The sequence below is a fragment of the Helicoverpa armigera genome, chromosome 20 (genome assembly GCF_030705265.1).
Source record: "Helicoverpa armigera isolate CAAS_96S chromosome 20, ASM3070526v1, whole genome shotgun sequence".
Lineage (NCBI taxonomy): Eukaryota > Metazoa > Arthropoda > Insecta > Lepidoptera > Noctuidae > Helicoverpa > Helicoverpa armigera.
In genome coordinates, this window is record NC_087139.1 from 9130551 (window position 1) to 9149184 (window position 18634).

The window sequence follows — 18634 nt, forward strand, 5'->3', positions numbered from 1 at the left end:
TAATCATATTGTATTGGGTATTGGGTTGCCCGGGTAACTGGGTTGAGGTGGTCAGATAGGCAGTCGCTTCTTGTAAAGCACTGGTACCTACTCAGCTGAATCCGGCTAGACTGGAAGCCGACCCCAACATATTTTGGAAAAAGGCTCGGAGGATGATGATGAATGTACCTATTGTGTTATTAAAAATAATGACCTTTAAAGTAGAGCCCAATACCATAATTGGTCAGCAGGCAAAAAACTAAATGAATTTTCATAATTTTTAAAGAAAATCCTTACATATTATAAGTAAGTGCGACAGTTTGTTAATATGTACGCATGTGTTCACGTATGTTTATTACTCTTTAGCGCAAAATTATTGGGGTGGATTTTCATAAAACCTGACAGTTATATAGCTTTTACATCATAATTACATAAATATTTTTTTATGCATGTGCCTTTTAGTAGGAACTCAGGACGCGGGAGAAAACGCGAGCGGAAACTAGTATAACTATAATGTACAAGAAAACGTTTTTCATAGTCATTAATAACCGTAGGAAATAACTTTGCGGGCTAACAACAGCAAATAATGCAATTTTAATTAGCTCATTAAATTCACATCATAATGATGGACTTCCTTAGGCTCGTTAATTACCTTCATTCATTGTAAATTGCGACTTTATTGTGAAGAATATAAAGCTCTATTTAGCTTGACAAACTAATGGAGGATAAAAATATTCTGTATGGAGGGTTAAAATAGTGCGAAAAAATTGTTTAAAGCGATTAAACAGCTTAAAATGGATTGTAATTAATAAATTGAATAAAATAGAGTAGGTCTTTACCAAAAGTTACATATGTTGTCGTCAAATGATATTCCTCATGTCTCCCTGAAGTCCGGTTTTTGTGCGTACATTTCGACTTTCGAAAAGTGAACTTGAATTTCGAAATATACATAGTTGGGAAAAAGGGCAGATGAAGATTTCCATCACGAACAATATTTGCTTATTAACCACGAATTACATAAAACAATGTTAGCCACTGCTTCGTAACGCAAATTACAATCTCAACTTCTGTCCACAGATGGCACGAGCCGGGAACTTCTAATATACAAAATGTTGTTAGGGAAATACATACAAACTTGAGATACACAAACGTGAGGGAAGGAATATTCCTAAATATTGGCGCTGCTAGATATTGGACTACCATCTATATACATATATCAGTATCATGCTAGATTACTTTCATCATCATCTGCTAGCCTTTTTCTAACTATATAGGGTTCGGCTCCCTGTCTCACCGGTTATAACCAAGTACTAGTGCTTTTACAAGGAACCACTGTCTGTCTGACCTCCTCAACCCCGTGCAACCTTGATAGGATTTTACGCCTCGAAACAATTCAGTAGAAGTTTTAGAGAAGATTTCTAACGACATAAACAAAAAGTTATTTGATGCTTTCAAATAAACGCTGTTCTATATTTATTTAATCTCTAAATCCGGTCAGAAATAAGAGGAAATGAAAGAAATCTAGGACACACAGATTCGAACGTGATCTTAGAAAATGTGGAACCAGGAATATTTCCACCGGTACGTGATGCAGAAAACCTATAAAAATAACGGTACCCGCACACTGGAGATTAAACAGTCGGGCGACAGTTGCCTCGAAAGAAGGCAATTATTTTTTTAAGAATATCTTGATTCCTGTGAAAGTTTTCAGTCGGTCTGACACCGGCTAAATACCTGATATTTGTACTGCGTTCTACCATTATTCATCTTCATACTGATTTATGAGCCCAAACGAACTATCGGCCCACTAAAAGTTTGTAGTCCGGGTACTCTAAAGGAAGCAAGGAAATCTATACATAAAGAGTAGAATCCTCATTGGCATCGGTCCGCCAGAAATTTCTATGAAAACCGAGCTTTAGAAATAAGTAATAAGAATTTTCGGGATAGTTTCTATGAAATATTTCAATGCTTTCCAATATCGGAGAATTTTATCAGCGCTCAATGGGACGGTACAAATCAATTACTTTTGTGAAGCTCGAATAGAAGTCAGGGCAAACCAATTTTGCGATTAATCTTGAAATCAAATTCAGGAGATCTTGCTGCGAATAAAATAAATTCAATAAACAAATTGAATATAAATGGAAAAAAATCTTCTAGACTACAATAAACCCTATACATTATAAAACGAAGTCGGCTGTGTCTATTTGTCCGTTCGCAATAACCACAAAAAGTGATGATCGATTTGTCATGCTGTTTTCGAAAATAAATTGATTCTGGAGGGTAATTTAGATATATACACATACCCTGAGAGCAGCCGTAGTAGACCTCTGGTAAATTATAAAATTAAAAAGAACCCTGAGAATGTTAAACCTGTCCCCATACATAGTCTTGACCGCCATCAATCACGTTTACACTTCCATTTTTCTTTTCCCTAAAATAACCCAAAATAAAGTTCACTTTTCGCAGTAAACGAGAAACGTGTGAAAGATAATTGAATTATTTATTTTAGACAGGCACGCGATGTTTTAATTTGGGCCAAATCAATCATGGGGTTTAGTGTAGACATTAATAAATACTCCCCACTACAATAAATACTTTACTTTATGCTCAAAGATACTATTCATCCGCATCTATTATGATCGCAAAATTCATGTATATGCAACCTTTCTGCTCAATTATTCCAAAATTCGTCCTGTAGTTTTTGCGTGAAAGAGTAAAAAACATGAACATACCAAAACACACGTTTATAATATGACTGCAATGTGATTTAAAAAAATCAACATGATTAGAAAAGCAACTGTTATACAAAACTAATTAATTTAGATTAGAAAAGCAGATACCTCGAAAGTATTAACTTTCAGGCATCGTCTAAAAAGACCAGGAATACAACTTGAATGTATCCTTTTGTTCTCCATTCTCCAAAAATTAAGTGCACACTTATTATTTTTATCTAAAGAGAGAAAAGCGACGACATAATCACAATAAATTACTCTCAACAACATTTGTGACCTCTTCCCAAAAAAGCTGACAAAAAGCCGCGAAAAATCTCGCGAATTTCTGAATAAAATAAATGAACAACACGTTCTGGGTACCGGTCATGGAGAACAAAATGACTAGCGGAGATGTCATAACGCAAAACCTTCTAAGAAAGTAGTGCGCTAAAATGCGGGTGTTCGGGGGATGTGACACGTTACTAGGTTCGCAATTACACGCCTTCTATGGAAACCTTAAATCATTTTCAAAATAAAATCACTAATCAATCAAGACCAATCTTTGACATGTTGGTTTTTATTTGACAAGGAACACGAGCGTCTTGTTCTAGAAACTAATCACGCCTACCGTACGTTCCTTGACCTACAAGAAGGCCTGACCTACGTTCCTTATGGCATCTCCGCTATCTTTTTTTCCTCCGTGTTAAGGGTCGACAGTACCCACGTATATTGCATTTCTTATGCAAAGGTCTGGAGACATTTGGGAACAAATGTGTCGACTCCCATTGAAATATTCGAGATTGCATGCGTGCTACCCCTTATGGGGGTACTAGACATATTTTTGGCTTATTTAAATAAATGTTAGAAGCCTCCGATGGCAGATTTTCATGTCAAAAAACAACCTTTAGCTTGTATGGTATGGCAAATCGATAGGGTCGTTCCAAGGGTCCTTTTTGCCTTACAAACGATTGCTATTGTTCAATAATGTCTCAATTTCGCGGTGACACACTTCTGAAGTGGCTATTGTATTTTTTGATGTGAAAAATGCTTATTTTTCTTTTATGAAATGAATTCGACAGCCTTACGGCGCAGAGACGGAATGTCCGCCTTCTATGCTAATGGACGTAGATTCGATGCCAGTATTGGGCCAAGAATTTACATGGCCTGGATTTTCTAGACATTTGAAATGTAAGTTACTGATATTTTGAAATTAAATGGAAACCTTTTTTTTATTGGGTAATTGAGCAATGCCAGGCAAGGCCTCTCATACTTTTAATAAAGTAATCTTTATTGCTTTTTGATTTTTTTTGCACCGACCAATGCTTTCTCCCCACCACCTTAAGATACACTGGTAGAGAACGTCTAAGGCGTTAAGTCCGCCAATGTATATTATGTGCAAGAAAAATTAATTAAATAAATAAATACTAACAACCTCGTGACGGAAATCATGCACAATATTACTCAATTTAACATAGCCTCAAAACTGAGAATACAGCCTGACAAGTCTGAAATCATTATTAAGTAGTGCAATTTCAGTACAGCACTTACAATTTTGATAGTTGAGCCGACTCGGGGCGCCTTGAATAATTTCATTCAAATTAAGCAGTTTGATGCTTGAAGGGAACTGCTTTGCCGACATAATTGTAGGAGTATTTCAGTGGTAGTATTGTAAGTCTGTTTGAGTTTGTGGTGTAGTTTTAACCTGTTTTAGGTTTGAGGATAACTAGCGGCGGGCCCCGTCTGCGCTGGAGGATGCATATTTATCTAATAATAGTAAATTAATATTGGAACATCGTCACACATCATTGGTTGGCCCAAAATAAGCTATTTATTAGCTTGTGTTATTGATACTTAAACGTGCTCATCATACAAAAGTTGACCGCACCGGGAATTAAACGTGGGACCTAGAGCACATTAAATCCGAAAAATCTGAGCATCCGTAATTTTTGAGCTTGACGCGAACATGAATTATGTTTTCATTGCTTCCATGTATACTGAAAATAAATGTCTCAAAAAAAATATCTAAGCTCCTCTTTTTCAAAAAAACCCTACCCGTTTATCCTTTTTTAACCAAGCTTTATAATACTTAAACACTATAGTTCCCTACCACCTAACCTTTTAAGATAACCCGAAAGAATATAAAAGCTAAGACCAGCTCAATGTTAACGTTAACCCACAAATGGCTTCACAAGGTTAGACTACAGTAGGTCCATTATAAACTTGCTAATGTAAGGTCCTTAGGGTCGCTAGGACCAAAACCCCATTTAATGTTTAGGTATGCAACACATGTGGTTGCGTACCGCAATTGTTTTTGGTAATGAGTTAAAAATTCTGGTGTTAAAAATTACACTTTTTTTCGTTTTTTGATTTCCATAACCAGAGGGTAAAACGGGACCCTTTGTTGTCCGTCTGGTATTAAGCTTGTATCTCCTTACCGTAAAATTCTCTCACTTAATAATGAATTTGATCAGATAAAGTGTGTTAGGTTTTAGGGGATCATCTTTGATCTTACAGAATCACTTCTGAAAATTCTCTTACCTCTGCAAAGCAAGTACATCCCACAAGTTAAATGGTACAGGTTGTAATACATTTGACGGATCCCTACATACTACATAACGCATCTTTATTACAAAATAACAAATAACATGTAGCAAGTTTCATTCACATAATGTAACAAAGACAACCAAACTCTACACATATTTACTCTCAGACAAACAAATTCTGCAACTTCATACTACATACATAGGTCCGTAAAATAGGACCAAAGCAAAATCCCTTACTCCGCTAAACGGACTCAGTCCTTCAGAATCTAAATTAGTCTTTTGAACCCCTTACTCCCGATAGCATCAACCCTAATCTGCTGAAATGTTATAACTGTATTACACTTGAGTAATTTGCACGGAGGAAGGATAGATGGAGATGCCATAAGGTAGGTCAGGCGCCTTCTTGTAGGTCAAAAACATATAGTGGGCTTGACCAAGAAGAACCAACGAGATAATCGGATCCCTTATGGCATTTTATTCATGGAAAATCATCAAATGACTGCTGCGGTAACTCTTTCGAACAATCCATCCTTGAGGCTTCTGTCAACGATTTTCGGTCTTTACAAAAAATGGATGGGTTTCAAAGAAGGTGTAGGAAGGCGTAGCCAGTAACGTTCCTCATCCCCCGAACACCCGCATTTGGCGAAGCCGCTTTCTTAGGAAATTTTCCGTTTTGACATCTCTACTCATCATTTTGTTCTCCATGGTAATTTGAGTTCCGCCATATTGGGTTGTGGTTAGATATGACAATCGCTTAGTAAGATGCAATTTAGTTGTCAATACGTGGTTGGCAATCTAATCTGTGTAAGATCCATTAATTTTAATTGGTAAGGAAATGCATTAATGGATGTATTTTAACTACATAATTCCAGCCATACTGCAAATAAAAATTATGCTACTCGCGTTCAATAAAAATAAACTAAATAAAATGAAGGCAAGTTATTGATACCTATTCTTTTGCTAATCATCTTGCTACGATATTACTACGGCGTAGCACGTATCGTACTACGAATCCGTAGGCTTATATCATTCGTAGCAAATGTATAATATAAAAACTAGCTGCTTCTTGCAGCTTCTCCCGCCCCTCAAGGGAACTTCTTACCGCTCCTGGATAGAAAGTAGTCTATGTGAATTACTGTTGTATGAAGTATATGTATGTAAGTGGTTTTTGGTAAAAGAGTAACAAGTATTCACACATATATTTATCCCATAAATGCATACTTACTTCAGGGTACCACCTATCTCTGAGCTTTATTATGTAACTTTCAAACAGAGCCTCTTTCGCATTATATGAATAAGGACTCGCATACATGTTTACATGAAGTTTATAGTTCAGAAATATCTGGTTAAAACCGCTTACGACCGGAGTTAAGCAGGAAACTTTTATTGGATACACAAAAACAAGCCCGAAGTTCATTTTAATTAGTTTAGTTAAAAACTAAAGCTTGGTTCAGATCAGTTCACCTATTATCTGTCTAGAAAATAATTCAGTGGCTTATATGCTTACCGCGGTTGGTCTTTGGATGGGTCACTGTAATTTAAGGGTACTCAGTCGCATCTGGTTAGAATGGAAGCCGACCCCAACATAGTTGGGGAAAGGCTCGGGAGTTGATGACTCAACCCAATACCCCCTGGTTAGACTGGTCTCAGACATGCTGGCTTCTGACTACCCGTAACGACTGCCAAGGACGTTCAATGACAGCCAGGACCTTCAGTTTAACGTGCACAAACACAGAAGAAACACTTAATTGTCTTAAATAATATTCATATTACTATAGTGACTTATACAAAATACCGAGTCACGTGCACACAAAGTGGTATAATTATAATCCCCCAATCTAATTAGCTGTGACCTTCGCTCATAGAATTAGGCGCGGTAATTGATGCTATTTAGGTGCTAGCTAGTTATAAATCTTAGTTAGTAACATAAGTAGTAAGTTAGTAAATTAATTTGTAGCTATCATGTTGGGCATTTTATTTGTCAGCTACATAAAGCAAAACCTTCGCAATGTCAGTCGGTCTGTGTATGTTTCTTCGCGATTTAGCCAAAACTACTGCACAGGATTTTATGGGGTTTTCAATAAATATTTCAATGATAAATGATAGCGTCGATTTTTTAAAGTTCAAGTGGCCAAATGATTTAAAAAAGTCTTTTATCGTTTCTTAATTTCATGCGATCTAAAACTACCCTATACTTATAATGTGATTAATTAAATACATAGCATTTACCGAATCTTTTGCCAAATGTAGGTACTAGGTACCTGTTAGTTACCAGTTAAACCACATTATTGCCACAACCTAGTTAACGCCTTATACTATATTTGGGTTTTGGTAACGTTATCTCTGCCTTCATGGTCGTAGAGACCGTGTTTGAAGTTTATAACATCATATCGTCTATAAATATAATATTAATACAGTCACTTATGTTAAAAAGAGGTAAATATAGTTGGATACGTACTCTGAACTGATTTTGACAATTATTTTACCTACTATTAACACGTTATTTCAGAATTTCATTCTGATATGGAAAGTACATAGTTCTTGTAAACCATGTGTGTACCAACCTAAGTAGGTAGTATACCAAAAAAAAAGTCACTAATTGGAAACCCCGTCAAAAGTCAGTTAGTAATATCATGAAAAATGTTATACAAAATTGCTAGCAACCATAAGGACAATAGCGTTTAAAATTCCTCGCTCTAAAAACGTTTTAAACCATTTTACTACAGATAAAGGCAGTTTTATGGTCAAACTTTATGGTGTAATAGCGAATCTATTTACGGTAGGAGTTACCAACTTCAGCAAGTAACAAGCACTTTGGCCAAAAAACTTCAAGTATAAATTGTCTGGACGCCAAAAAGTAATGTGATTTTTAACCGACTTCCCAAAAAGGGGGTTCGCAATTTGTTGCAAACTTTTATTTTTTTAACATAAGAAGTTGCTACGATTATTGTGCTATGATTAATAGATGATTATATACAAAATAGATATTTCAGCCATTAAACATTTCATTTATGTAAAATATGTAGGTAATACTTCATATTTCACACGATTTCAACAACATCCCGGTAGAAGTATCTCCTGTGAGAGGATAAGAATAACTAAACTCTATGTCTTCTCTCAAACTCTGCTGTTTTGTCTTGTAAGCCAGACTGACAGAGTTATTTTCACATATAAAATATTAGTAAGGATACAGAAATAAATAGACCAACAAACCTACAACATAAAAATTCTTTCAATTAACTTTAAGCTGTAAACTTAGATTAAGGAACCTCCAAGGGGCCCAATCAAGATTTACGTGTAAACTTAAGTACAATATAAGTTACTTAAGTTAGTAAGCGTGCAGGTGGAGCATGCAGTAACTTATGTAACGTGTTACCGCAGTGATAAACGGGCCACTTAATATTTTAATAGTAACTTACATCAAAATTCAAGGTGTTTTGCCGATATTTTTTACAACAAACTATGTACAAAATGGTGTAAAATTATTTACGTAAGTGTAACTTTGTAAAGTACCAATACATACATATGTTAAAAGAATCTGAGTATTAATATAAAATTTTAAGCACACTATAAGGTTGAAGACTTGGTTTGTTTGAATGCTCTAAGCTCAGGAACTACTGGTCCGATTTGGAAAAGTCTTTCAACATTAGACAGCTCATTTATCGAGGAAAGCTGCTGCTATGCTACACTTTATCTAAGTCCACAAAGTAGTTTCCATAAGACGCGGGCAAAAGTGCCGACGGCAGCTAGTAGGTACTTTCTATCTCGATAAGTATTTTGAGCGCTATTACTTATATAACCATCATAAATACGAAACTTCATCCATTGAACATCCTTGGCAGTCGTTACGGATAGTCAGAAGCCAGTGAGTCTGACACCAGTCTAACCAAGGGGTGCCCGGGTAACTGGGTTGAGGAGGTCAGATAGTCGCTACTTGCATTGATACTAAGCTGCATCCGTTTAGACTGGAAGTCGACCCCAACATAGTTAATAGGGAAAAAGGCTCGGAGGATGATGATGAAATACGAAACTTACAACATTCATATAAATTAACTGAAATAAAGGTATCATACGTGAGTAAGCCATAGATACTGACAACTAAAATACTACATCACATTTAATTACCAGGTCAGTATTACCGTAATATAATTACCGTAGTCCACTACACTACATTAAATAAATAACAACATTTTGCTCGGTAATTTATACCGTAGTTAATTTAGCGGCCTAGTCACGTTCAGTGAAGCTTTGTGAATTATTATTCAATATATTAGATTAGAATCTAAGTTATCTATTACTTATATTTAAAAGAGTATGTTTCTTTAGTTCTATAAATAAAATAATTCAGTCTTACTTATTTAATTAAACGCAGAAGGCTTACTTACTTAAATGGGCTATGTAACACTGAAATATTTTTTCAAATTGAATCAGTAGTTCTAGAGATTAGCACGTTCAAACAAGCAATCAATATTTTCAGTTTAAAAATATAACATTATAAATTAAATCGCATTTTACTCTCGAAGATAAATATACGTAGCGTACATATTTGTTCTCAAACACAAATAAAAAAGCAAAGGCCAAAAATTAACATAACCAACGGAGTGAGCCTAAAACATTTTGTTAATCCTGCGTCGAAAAGGGAGGAATAAAACGCCGTCCCTAAAGTAAGAAGTTTGTAATTCGCGTTAGCCGTAATCAAAACCCAAAGTTACAGTTTTTGATACAGGGTCTATACCATGGAGTAAGGAAAGGTGAACGGAGATACCATAATACAGGTAAGTCACGCCTTCTTTTAGGTCAAATGGGTGGGCATGGCCAAGACGATCAGTTACATATAAGATAAAAAGTCATTTATTCAAAGTATGCTGAAAATCAGCACTTTTTGAAGGTCACAAAAGACAGCCCCCAAAACGCCTGCCCTTCACCACTTCGTATGTGTTTTTGCTGGGAAGAAGAAGTGGTGGAATAAACTCCCCAGCAAACGAGTGAATTAACGAGGCGTTCAGGATCTTTGAGACTTCTGACAATGATTTTAGGTACCTACTTAAGTATTATAAATAAATGTTCGGGTCCAAAAACGCGTATTAGGGCGAAGACAGCAACATTCCTCGTCCCCCGCACACCCGCATTTTGGCGTGCTACTTTCTTAGGAACTTTTCCGTTATGGCACCTCCGCTAGTCATTTTGTTCTCCATGGACTATACTTATTCCCAAGTTGAAGTTGGGCTGTTAACCGTAAATATAGGTTGTTAATGGTTATTAACTTGTTATTTTTGCGTAGTGGCTTAGCAATTGGTTGCTGGGTTCTCGTCACGGGTTCTATTTCCAAGTAGGTAATGATTAAAATGGTTTTGGGTCGTATGTCTCGACGATGGGTACTATTTTTAGGCTTAACACTATAAACCTTATCAATTATGCAACCCACCCATTGTCTACAGATTAATATAATAAATGTGTTGCTTAAAATTGGTTATTAAGTATTTTATACTTTTGCCAGTCTTAGCTACTAAAAATAATAAAATAATTCGTGGTTGAAAATAAACCTGTAAACGCAGAAATTAAGATATTTTGCCTCTGAAGCTCCTAGCAACACGCTAAAAAAGTGCCTTCAATTATCATCATCGGAGCAAAAATACAAGCGTAAAGTAATACGCTTGTTTGTTCCTTTGTTATAATTAAAATCTTGAAAAGTTTCCGATAAACGTGAGTGACACAATTAATGAAAAGCCACGCGTCTCTGCCGGCTGTCTTCATTTATTTTTCTGTTCTTAATTATTGTAGATTTTTTTCCAAGAATTCTATTATTACCTACGTACCTATAAAATAAATGAGAAATATCGGAGTTAACAACTAACAAGGTCCAATTAAATGTGAGACAATATTTAAAATAAAAATAAGATCAAATTATTACGAAAGTGTGTCTGTTTGAATTTCCTTTGTAGAATACAATTACCTATTCTCATTTTTAAATCAATCTCTTTAGTTGAGCCTTCCCTTCCTTATACATTTAATACATTTAATTTCAATCAACACGTTATGGCATAATTTGCAATCCACACGACCTCATTTGGCAATGACGGTTCTCGTCTCTTAATTAGTTACTAGCATCATTTTTAAACTCTCTTTAAAACCTATATCAAAAATAAGCTAACTTTATACAAAAAATTCAAATGTAAAAACAAATTCAACAAAAAAACGGGTGTTAAAATCCGTCCTAACCCTACAAACGCTGACCTTTATTTTTTCATCCTAAGAGTAACACACTGCAGACTAAACAATCGGCCGACTTTTGACACGATGTTTGACCAATTTTAAAGAAAATCGTGAATTCAATCAAAGTTTTCAGTCGATCTGATACCGGCTCAATACCTGATGGTAGTTATTTGCGTAATAACATAAAAATTCATTTATTCGAAGTACACTGAAAGTCAGCTCTTTGTGAAGGTTAAGTTTACACAAGACAGTCCCTAAAAACGCCCGCCTTTCACCACTTTTGTGTTTTTGATGGGAAAACGCACTCTACCACTTCTAATATATTGTAATTTTTCGAAGAAGAAATGTTGGAACAAACTCCCCAGCAACATTCATCTTCATACTGATTTATAAGCCCAAACAAACTATCGGCCGACTAAAAGTTTACAGTGTACTCTAGCACTTCATAAACAGATTAGGGTGTCCAAAATTCGTCCATCATAATTCACGCTATCTCCCGATTATGTCTGTAATCTGGACATTGATTCAAATTGAGTTTGTTTCAAATCAACGTCCATTCGCCGGTTATTCAGATTGAATTTACGTCAATAATTTGATAAAGTCGGTAGAGGTGAAATGGCGGTATTTTATTCAGGTCATCGCAAGGTTGAATGGGAAATAAAGTTGTTTGTACTTTTCTTTGCAGACTGATAGATCTTGGGTCTCCTTGAGAAGGTTGCTAGTTGTTATTACACAAAACCGCTTGGTAAAGCTTTGTTCAAGAGACAAATACTGCCATTAAAAACCCTTCCAAAATAAAAGAAAATTTTATTTCGAATTTGAAACAACGCATCACTTTGTAGGTCGTCTGTTTTTTCCATCATGGCGATTGAAATCACATCATCAAATCCATGCCAACTAAATGATACGATTCAATACATTTTAGTCGTAACTCAAAAAGGACAAAGTAAATCCCTATCCAACACAACCCAGCAAGCACAAGTTCGAACAAAAACACAAAAAACTCCATAAATAAACTTCCTTTCCACAATCGCTACAGAAAAATCAATCCCTCACATTACCTTGAACGAAAAAATTAAAACGCAATTCGTTACATTACATAAATCACCATAACTTGAACATTTTTACACCCACGTAATACCCGATAGCATAAACGATCGAAACATTAAGAACCACTGACAAAGATGAATCAGCGAAAATTCCTTCCACGCCAAAAAACACTTTATTTTTACAGCCATTTGATTCAAATTCAGTTACCTAGCGATGACTTTCACAAGTTTATTCAGGTATTCAGGTGAATAAAAAGGGGTTTCAACAGTTTTACGATGACGAAAACATTAGTAGGACAGTCGATAGGATTTTTATATGTGTAGTAAGGTAAAAAGCGATTCAAATGACCATCCACTTAAAAAAATTTCAAATGATTTATCGTCCCCAAGGAAAAGCTGAAAATCACTAACTAGTAGAGGAAGTGTACTACTCTGCTCTCTAGCCTCCAAATAAGATGTAGCTTATACATTTCCTCGAGAAAGGTTTATCTACACTGAAATAATTTTATTAAAATACAGTCATACCATATATTTACACCCATAACTTATAAATGGCTTTACCAATTTTCATCAAACATATTGTCTAACACTCGCACATAAGTCACCTTTGACACATAAAACTAAATTGAAATCGCTTTATCCTTTCGGGTTAATTACACTGTCAAGCCAGGATGACGAGCGCTATCATATAATCACTAATTACCCATCTGATTAGATATACTTACTAAAATCATATATCTCTACTTATCCCTTATTCAAAAACCAGCGTTATGATATGTGTAAATGTAAAAAACGTTATGTACTTCTGCCATTAATCCTCTGGTCATCCATCTTGCTATCATTGTGATCATATTTATGACCACATCGGAATACTAATCAATCAATAGATATTGTGGGCTATTGTGCATTGTATTCGCAAATACTACGTACTAGGAACCATATGTCTGGAATATGTTGAATAATACAATGATAAGGAAGAATGAGAGTAGTTTTTTAAACATACTTTCCAATGTTCGCAAAAAAGTAAGCTTATTTTTTTTTACCTCGGTCATTAAAAAATAATAAATGGTTGTGAAAGCTTTTCTTCAGTGTCAGTATAGGATAAAAATTAAGTTAAATTTTCACTATAAGATATTTATTTTTGTTCCCAAATACAATAAAATAATCTAAATAACAACTGAATCACAATATCATTTTTTAAACAAATACATAACATATACGAAGTCTTTCTAACTTTTCTATAACAATATGAGTATAAGGAAAATTAGTATATTGCCAAATAAGCATTCGCCGCAAGGCCTTTCGTAACAGGATTTTTCAAACTTATATTCCATTGCAACAAAATCATCAATAGATTAACACATCGCCTAACTAAATTATCGACACTATTCGATACGCTAAAACCTAATCATCGACTTAGAAATTAAGGCTAACCTTCATAAATCATACATCAAAGATATCAAACACCTAACTTAATTAAAGGCCCATGACACAGCCAATTTCGAACACCTTACGCAAACCATTTTTCGGGACAAGGTTCTTAAAAACCTTTGCCCTACTAGATAGCAAAGGTGACAAGACCGGGGGATTATCTAAAAGGGATTATTCCTGTATAACATTGACGGTAGGGGCCGGTCGGATCACGCAACGACCCGGCACTAATCGTGGTACCAATCTACGTATACCTCATTTGCCACTAACATGGCTTCAGGGAAGCCTTATGACGCCACTTTTTTGGTATTCCACACTACCAATGGCTTAGCAAGACTTCCGTACCGCTGTAATTATGAGGAATGTTCGCCTTCATATTTCTTTCAGGAATTTGTCGATGGAAAGATTAGGCTGATTGCCAAAATTGAGTTTTTGAAGTCGTTTGTCAATTAGGTTAATGAGGAAACTGTTTAACGGTCATATTAGGTGCCCCTTCAAAAAATATACTTGTAGTACCTAAATCATTCCAATAAGGGTAAATCAATAAATTGGTAACATAAAAACGTTTTCCTAAAATCGTTATCGCACCTCAGGCGATTTAAAATAAGTATCAATATCAATGTACAAAACTGCTATTAACTATTCAAGCACGGCTGGAAACACTACTGATTAAATTATAAGTAAAACTTTAAGTAGTAGAAGACTTTACATTCCGACACCCACAGGGGTGTGGAACTTGCTAATTCTCCGTAAACACGTACCGTCTATAATTTTCTAATTTACCTCAAATACAAGTAAGATACGTCTTTATATAAACTTCATATGATTCATGAATATTTGGTTAGATATTGAGCAGTTTTACGGTACTCATAAATATGTTATAAGAACAAACATGTATCAAACAGAGGCTTTGTTATTTGAACTTAACCTTCAAAGCTATAAAAAGTATTCCAAATAATAATTATACTAAGTACTCACTCAGTTTCGTTGTTTTCGAATATCACGTTGCCTTGAGCCGACTCGTACTGAACACCATTTTTCGCGGTGCCATCTTCGGTCCAGTATGGCACCCTCACCTTCCCGCGGGCGCCCGCTGTCCTCACGACCTTCAAGTCGTAAGTACCCACGGACTCCGTCAGCTCAAAGTCCCGTTGAGGGAACGAAAACACACCAGAATGATCATCGTCCAATATCACTACCGTAGCTGATGAGGGAGATGCTAAACAGGCTCCTCTTGGAGATGACAGACGCACATAAAAATGCTCATCTTCTTCGAAAACGTCGTCGTCTATTACTTGGACGCTGAAGGTCTTTTCTGTCTCCCCTTGTTTGAACACTAGGGATCCTTGGGCGGCGACGTAGTCAGAGCCAGCCTCAGCTGTTCCATCTTCAGTGGTATATTGCACTGATATTTCACCGTTTAAGTCACCAGCTCTGACGACCCTCACTTCGAAGGATCCGCAGTTTTCCATCACGGTGTAGTGGTCCGGATCAAATCGGACATTCGGTCCCCGTGGCTCAAGTGACAAGGATCCTGACTCTCGCCGTTGTAACTCTGCTTTAACTTCACTTAAGTCGCTTTGAGCACGTTCAGATATTTTTCTAGAGAAATCACCTCCGCCTGTCATTTTGCGAGTGGCAGCAACTCTGTAGAACGCCCTTGACTTCGGGCCTCGCGACATTAACGTCTCTAATGCCATCCTTTCTACGGTATCCAAATCTTCTTCGGGGTGTTGTCTTCTTAATTCCCTAAGTACTGTTACATATTCTTTTCTAGATTTTTCTTGTTCTCTTCCTTCTTCGTCATCTGACATGAAATCATCTCCTCCGGGCTTAAGAGCCATTTCAACTGAGCCATCACCTTCGGCTTCTACAATAACTCCTCTTTCGTTTACTCTATAGCCCTTCTTTAGATATTTATACATGAGCAAACGGCGATCGGCAATGTAAGCAGTTAATACAGTTGCGGGGAAGAAGAGAAAAGTGACCAGCCCTTCCCAAACTTCTACTTCATTTGGCGAGATGACAGCTAATATGAGATAGAGCCACACATACGCGAAGATGGACCACGTAGCTGTCACAAGGAACACTCTCAGATGTTTAATCTTCCTAACTTCGCCATCTGGTATCACTACGACACAGATGGCTATGATCACAAATAAGTTATAAGCTGCAGATCCCACGATAGTACCGGGTCCTAAATCACCAGCTTCGAAGTTCTTCCCCGCTATTTCAATGACTGATAATAAGATCTCAGGTGCGCTAGAGCCTAATGCCATCAAAGTTAAATTAGCGACGGTCTCATTCCATACTCTAACGACTACAATCTGTTCGCTGCCGTTCCGTCGCACGCGCACCTCCTTCTCTCTTGACGTGATAACTTCTATGGCGGCCATAAATCTGTCGGAGACGATGGACACTCCGATGAAGAGATACATGAGGCAGAGGAAGTAGACGACGCCTCGGAAGGCGATCTCGTAGGTGGGCACATCCTCGAGAGGCTGCCACGCAGGCAGGACCAGCCCATCCGAGCACGAGAGGACATGGTGGGGGGTAGTGTTGCGCGGAGCGAGGCGCGCAGACGGCTCGGCGCGTGTCACCACGCAGCAAGCCGCGATCGCGGCGAGCGCGGGCCGCATGCCGCGTAAGTGGCGGCGACCGGCGCTGCACGAGGCCGGCGCCCGACTGAACGTCGCGACCAAACGACGCCCCGCCCCTCACCCTCGCCCGCTGTTTCCGCGTAATACAGCGTCCGAATACACAGTAGCCCAACTTCAAACAAACCGGAATGTGATTCGGTAGCTCAAGTTTATGTCAACAATCGAGCCGAAACTGCCAAAGTCTATGAATGTTGTAGATTGACGCCCTGTAATCCAATACTTGGGTCATCAGTCAAGGGAAGTTTTGATGTTAATTTCGGTTGGTGCTGAGTACGATTTTGTTTGAAATACTGATTTGGCTAGTTTGTAGGAGTGGCTCTTAAGCCGCAGAGCTGTTCCTGTACGAGCACGTTCCTTCACCTTAGTTGATGGAGTTTTATAGGCGTTGCGGGCCGTAAACTTGCCGTGGAAAAAAGCTTATTAGACGAGCCAACGGGGCCTTATTAAAACTTAGTTTTGGAGGTGCGTACGTTTTAGATGACTTTATTGTAGTTCGTTAGAAGGAAAGTAGTGCTCTCTGAGTATAACGAGTGATACTAAACCTAAACCTGATTTATGACTTTTCTTCATGTGGAATCTTATTTCTAAAGATGTCTATGCAATGGTAAAGATTACATAAACATTAAAGAACTATCATGCCCAAAAGCTGTTCACATAGAAACGTTAGCAAGTCTTAATCTAACACATACAGTAAAGACTAACATTCCTAAAATAATAAAAGGCCACACCTAACAATATTGTACTGTATTAAAACTAGAAATAAGGCTGTAATTGTATTTAATTCAAGATTATCGTGAATGGGTCGGATTCGAACACGCGATCCTTCGATTGGAAGTCAACAACCTGACTATTGGGTAGTTCAAGGGTAACGAGCATTACATTAGGAACATAGGTAATTAGTTAGGACCAAAAAATTTATAAAATAGTGTAATGTCTCCTTCAGACTACATGAAATCTGGAATTATTAAGTTTCTAATTTAAGCCTTAGGTAGTAATGATCTAAATGCGAAAAGTACTTTGTTTGTGTATAGGTTTTCGCTTCCAAGCTAACACTATTTAAGCGATTTCAGTAGTCCAGAGCCTAAAAAAGGATATAGGCTACACTTTTTACTCGGTTGCTGGAAGTAGTTCCCTTGGTACGCAACTGGAATTGCTATAGGTATATTATGATTTAAGTTTAATTTGAACTTAAAAAGCATATTTAGTAACATGTAAGGTAGGTGTCATGCATTTGGGATATATTTATTCATGCACATGCAATGCAACTATGTATTATAGATTGAAAAATATATTTGTAAGAAGTCGGTCCTAATTAATAATTCTCGTATTTTCGGCCTTCCTTAAGTAACAGCAAATCAGAAACTTTTCAAATTGCTCCAAAACTTTTGAACGAACTTTTTTCGTTTAATTTTTCCCATTGTAACCTGTCGCTTTTACCCTTATTAATTTATTCAGGTGTTAAAGACCTTATGTAATGAGAGTTATTTACAACTAAAAGTTTAAGTTACTATATCTACTTATCCTATAAATAGACATTTTCAATTTATAAATAGTTCATTCTGACCATCACAATTTTTATCAGCATTTTAATAATGGTCCACTGCTGATGATAACGGCTATCCAATAAAGCAAAGGTCCTCCTGCTATTTATATAATAATTAAAATATACTCGTTAATTAATACAAAATATTGATAAAATAACAAAACCTATATGCTAAATGCGAAACTACTTTACTCTTTACGCGATCATACTGAAACGACTGATTTAAACAAATCGTAACAGTAGTTATTGTGGGTTATAAACTTTGAAACGGTGATAAGCTACTTTTTATCCGATTTCCAAGTACTCACGACCAAATTTTAAAATTAATTAAACACAAAATCATCGCATCTCCTAATCAGTTCCCATCACATCATCATCCTCCGAGCCTTTTCCCAATCATGTTGGGGTCGGCTTCCAGTCTTATCGGATTTCGCTGAGTACCAGTGCTTTACAAGAAGCGACTGCCTATCTGACCTCCTCAACCCAGTTACCCGGGCAACCCGAT

The 18634-nt window shown here is 36.7% G+C and overlaps 1 protein-coding gene across 2 annotated transcripts in view; it reads right to left on the minus strand.

Annotated features, from left to right (window-relative positions):
• Positions 1-16608, minus strand: part of LOC110375865 (sodium/calcium exchanger Calx) — a 110357-nt gene extending 93749 nt beyond the window's left edge. For both annotated transcript variants that reach the window (XM_064039783.1, XM_064039784.1), the window contains exon 1: positions 14905-16608. In XM_064039783.1, coding sequence (XP_063895853.1) covers positions 14905-16565 — 1661 coding nt within the window. In that variant the 5' untranslated portion in view covers positions 16566-16608. The remainder of the gene's footprint in view (positions 1-14904) is intronic.
• Positions 16609-18634: the final 2026 nt, after the last annotated feature.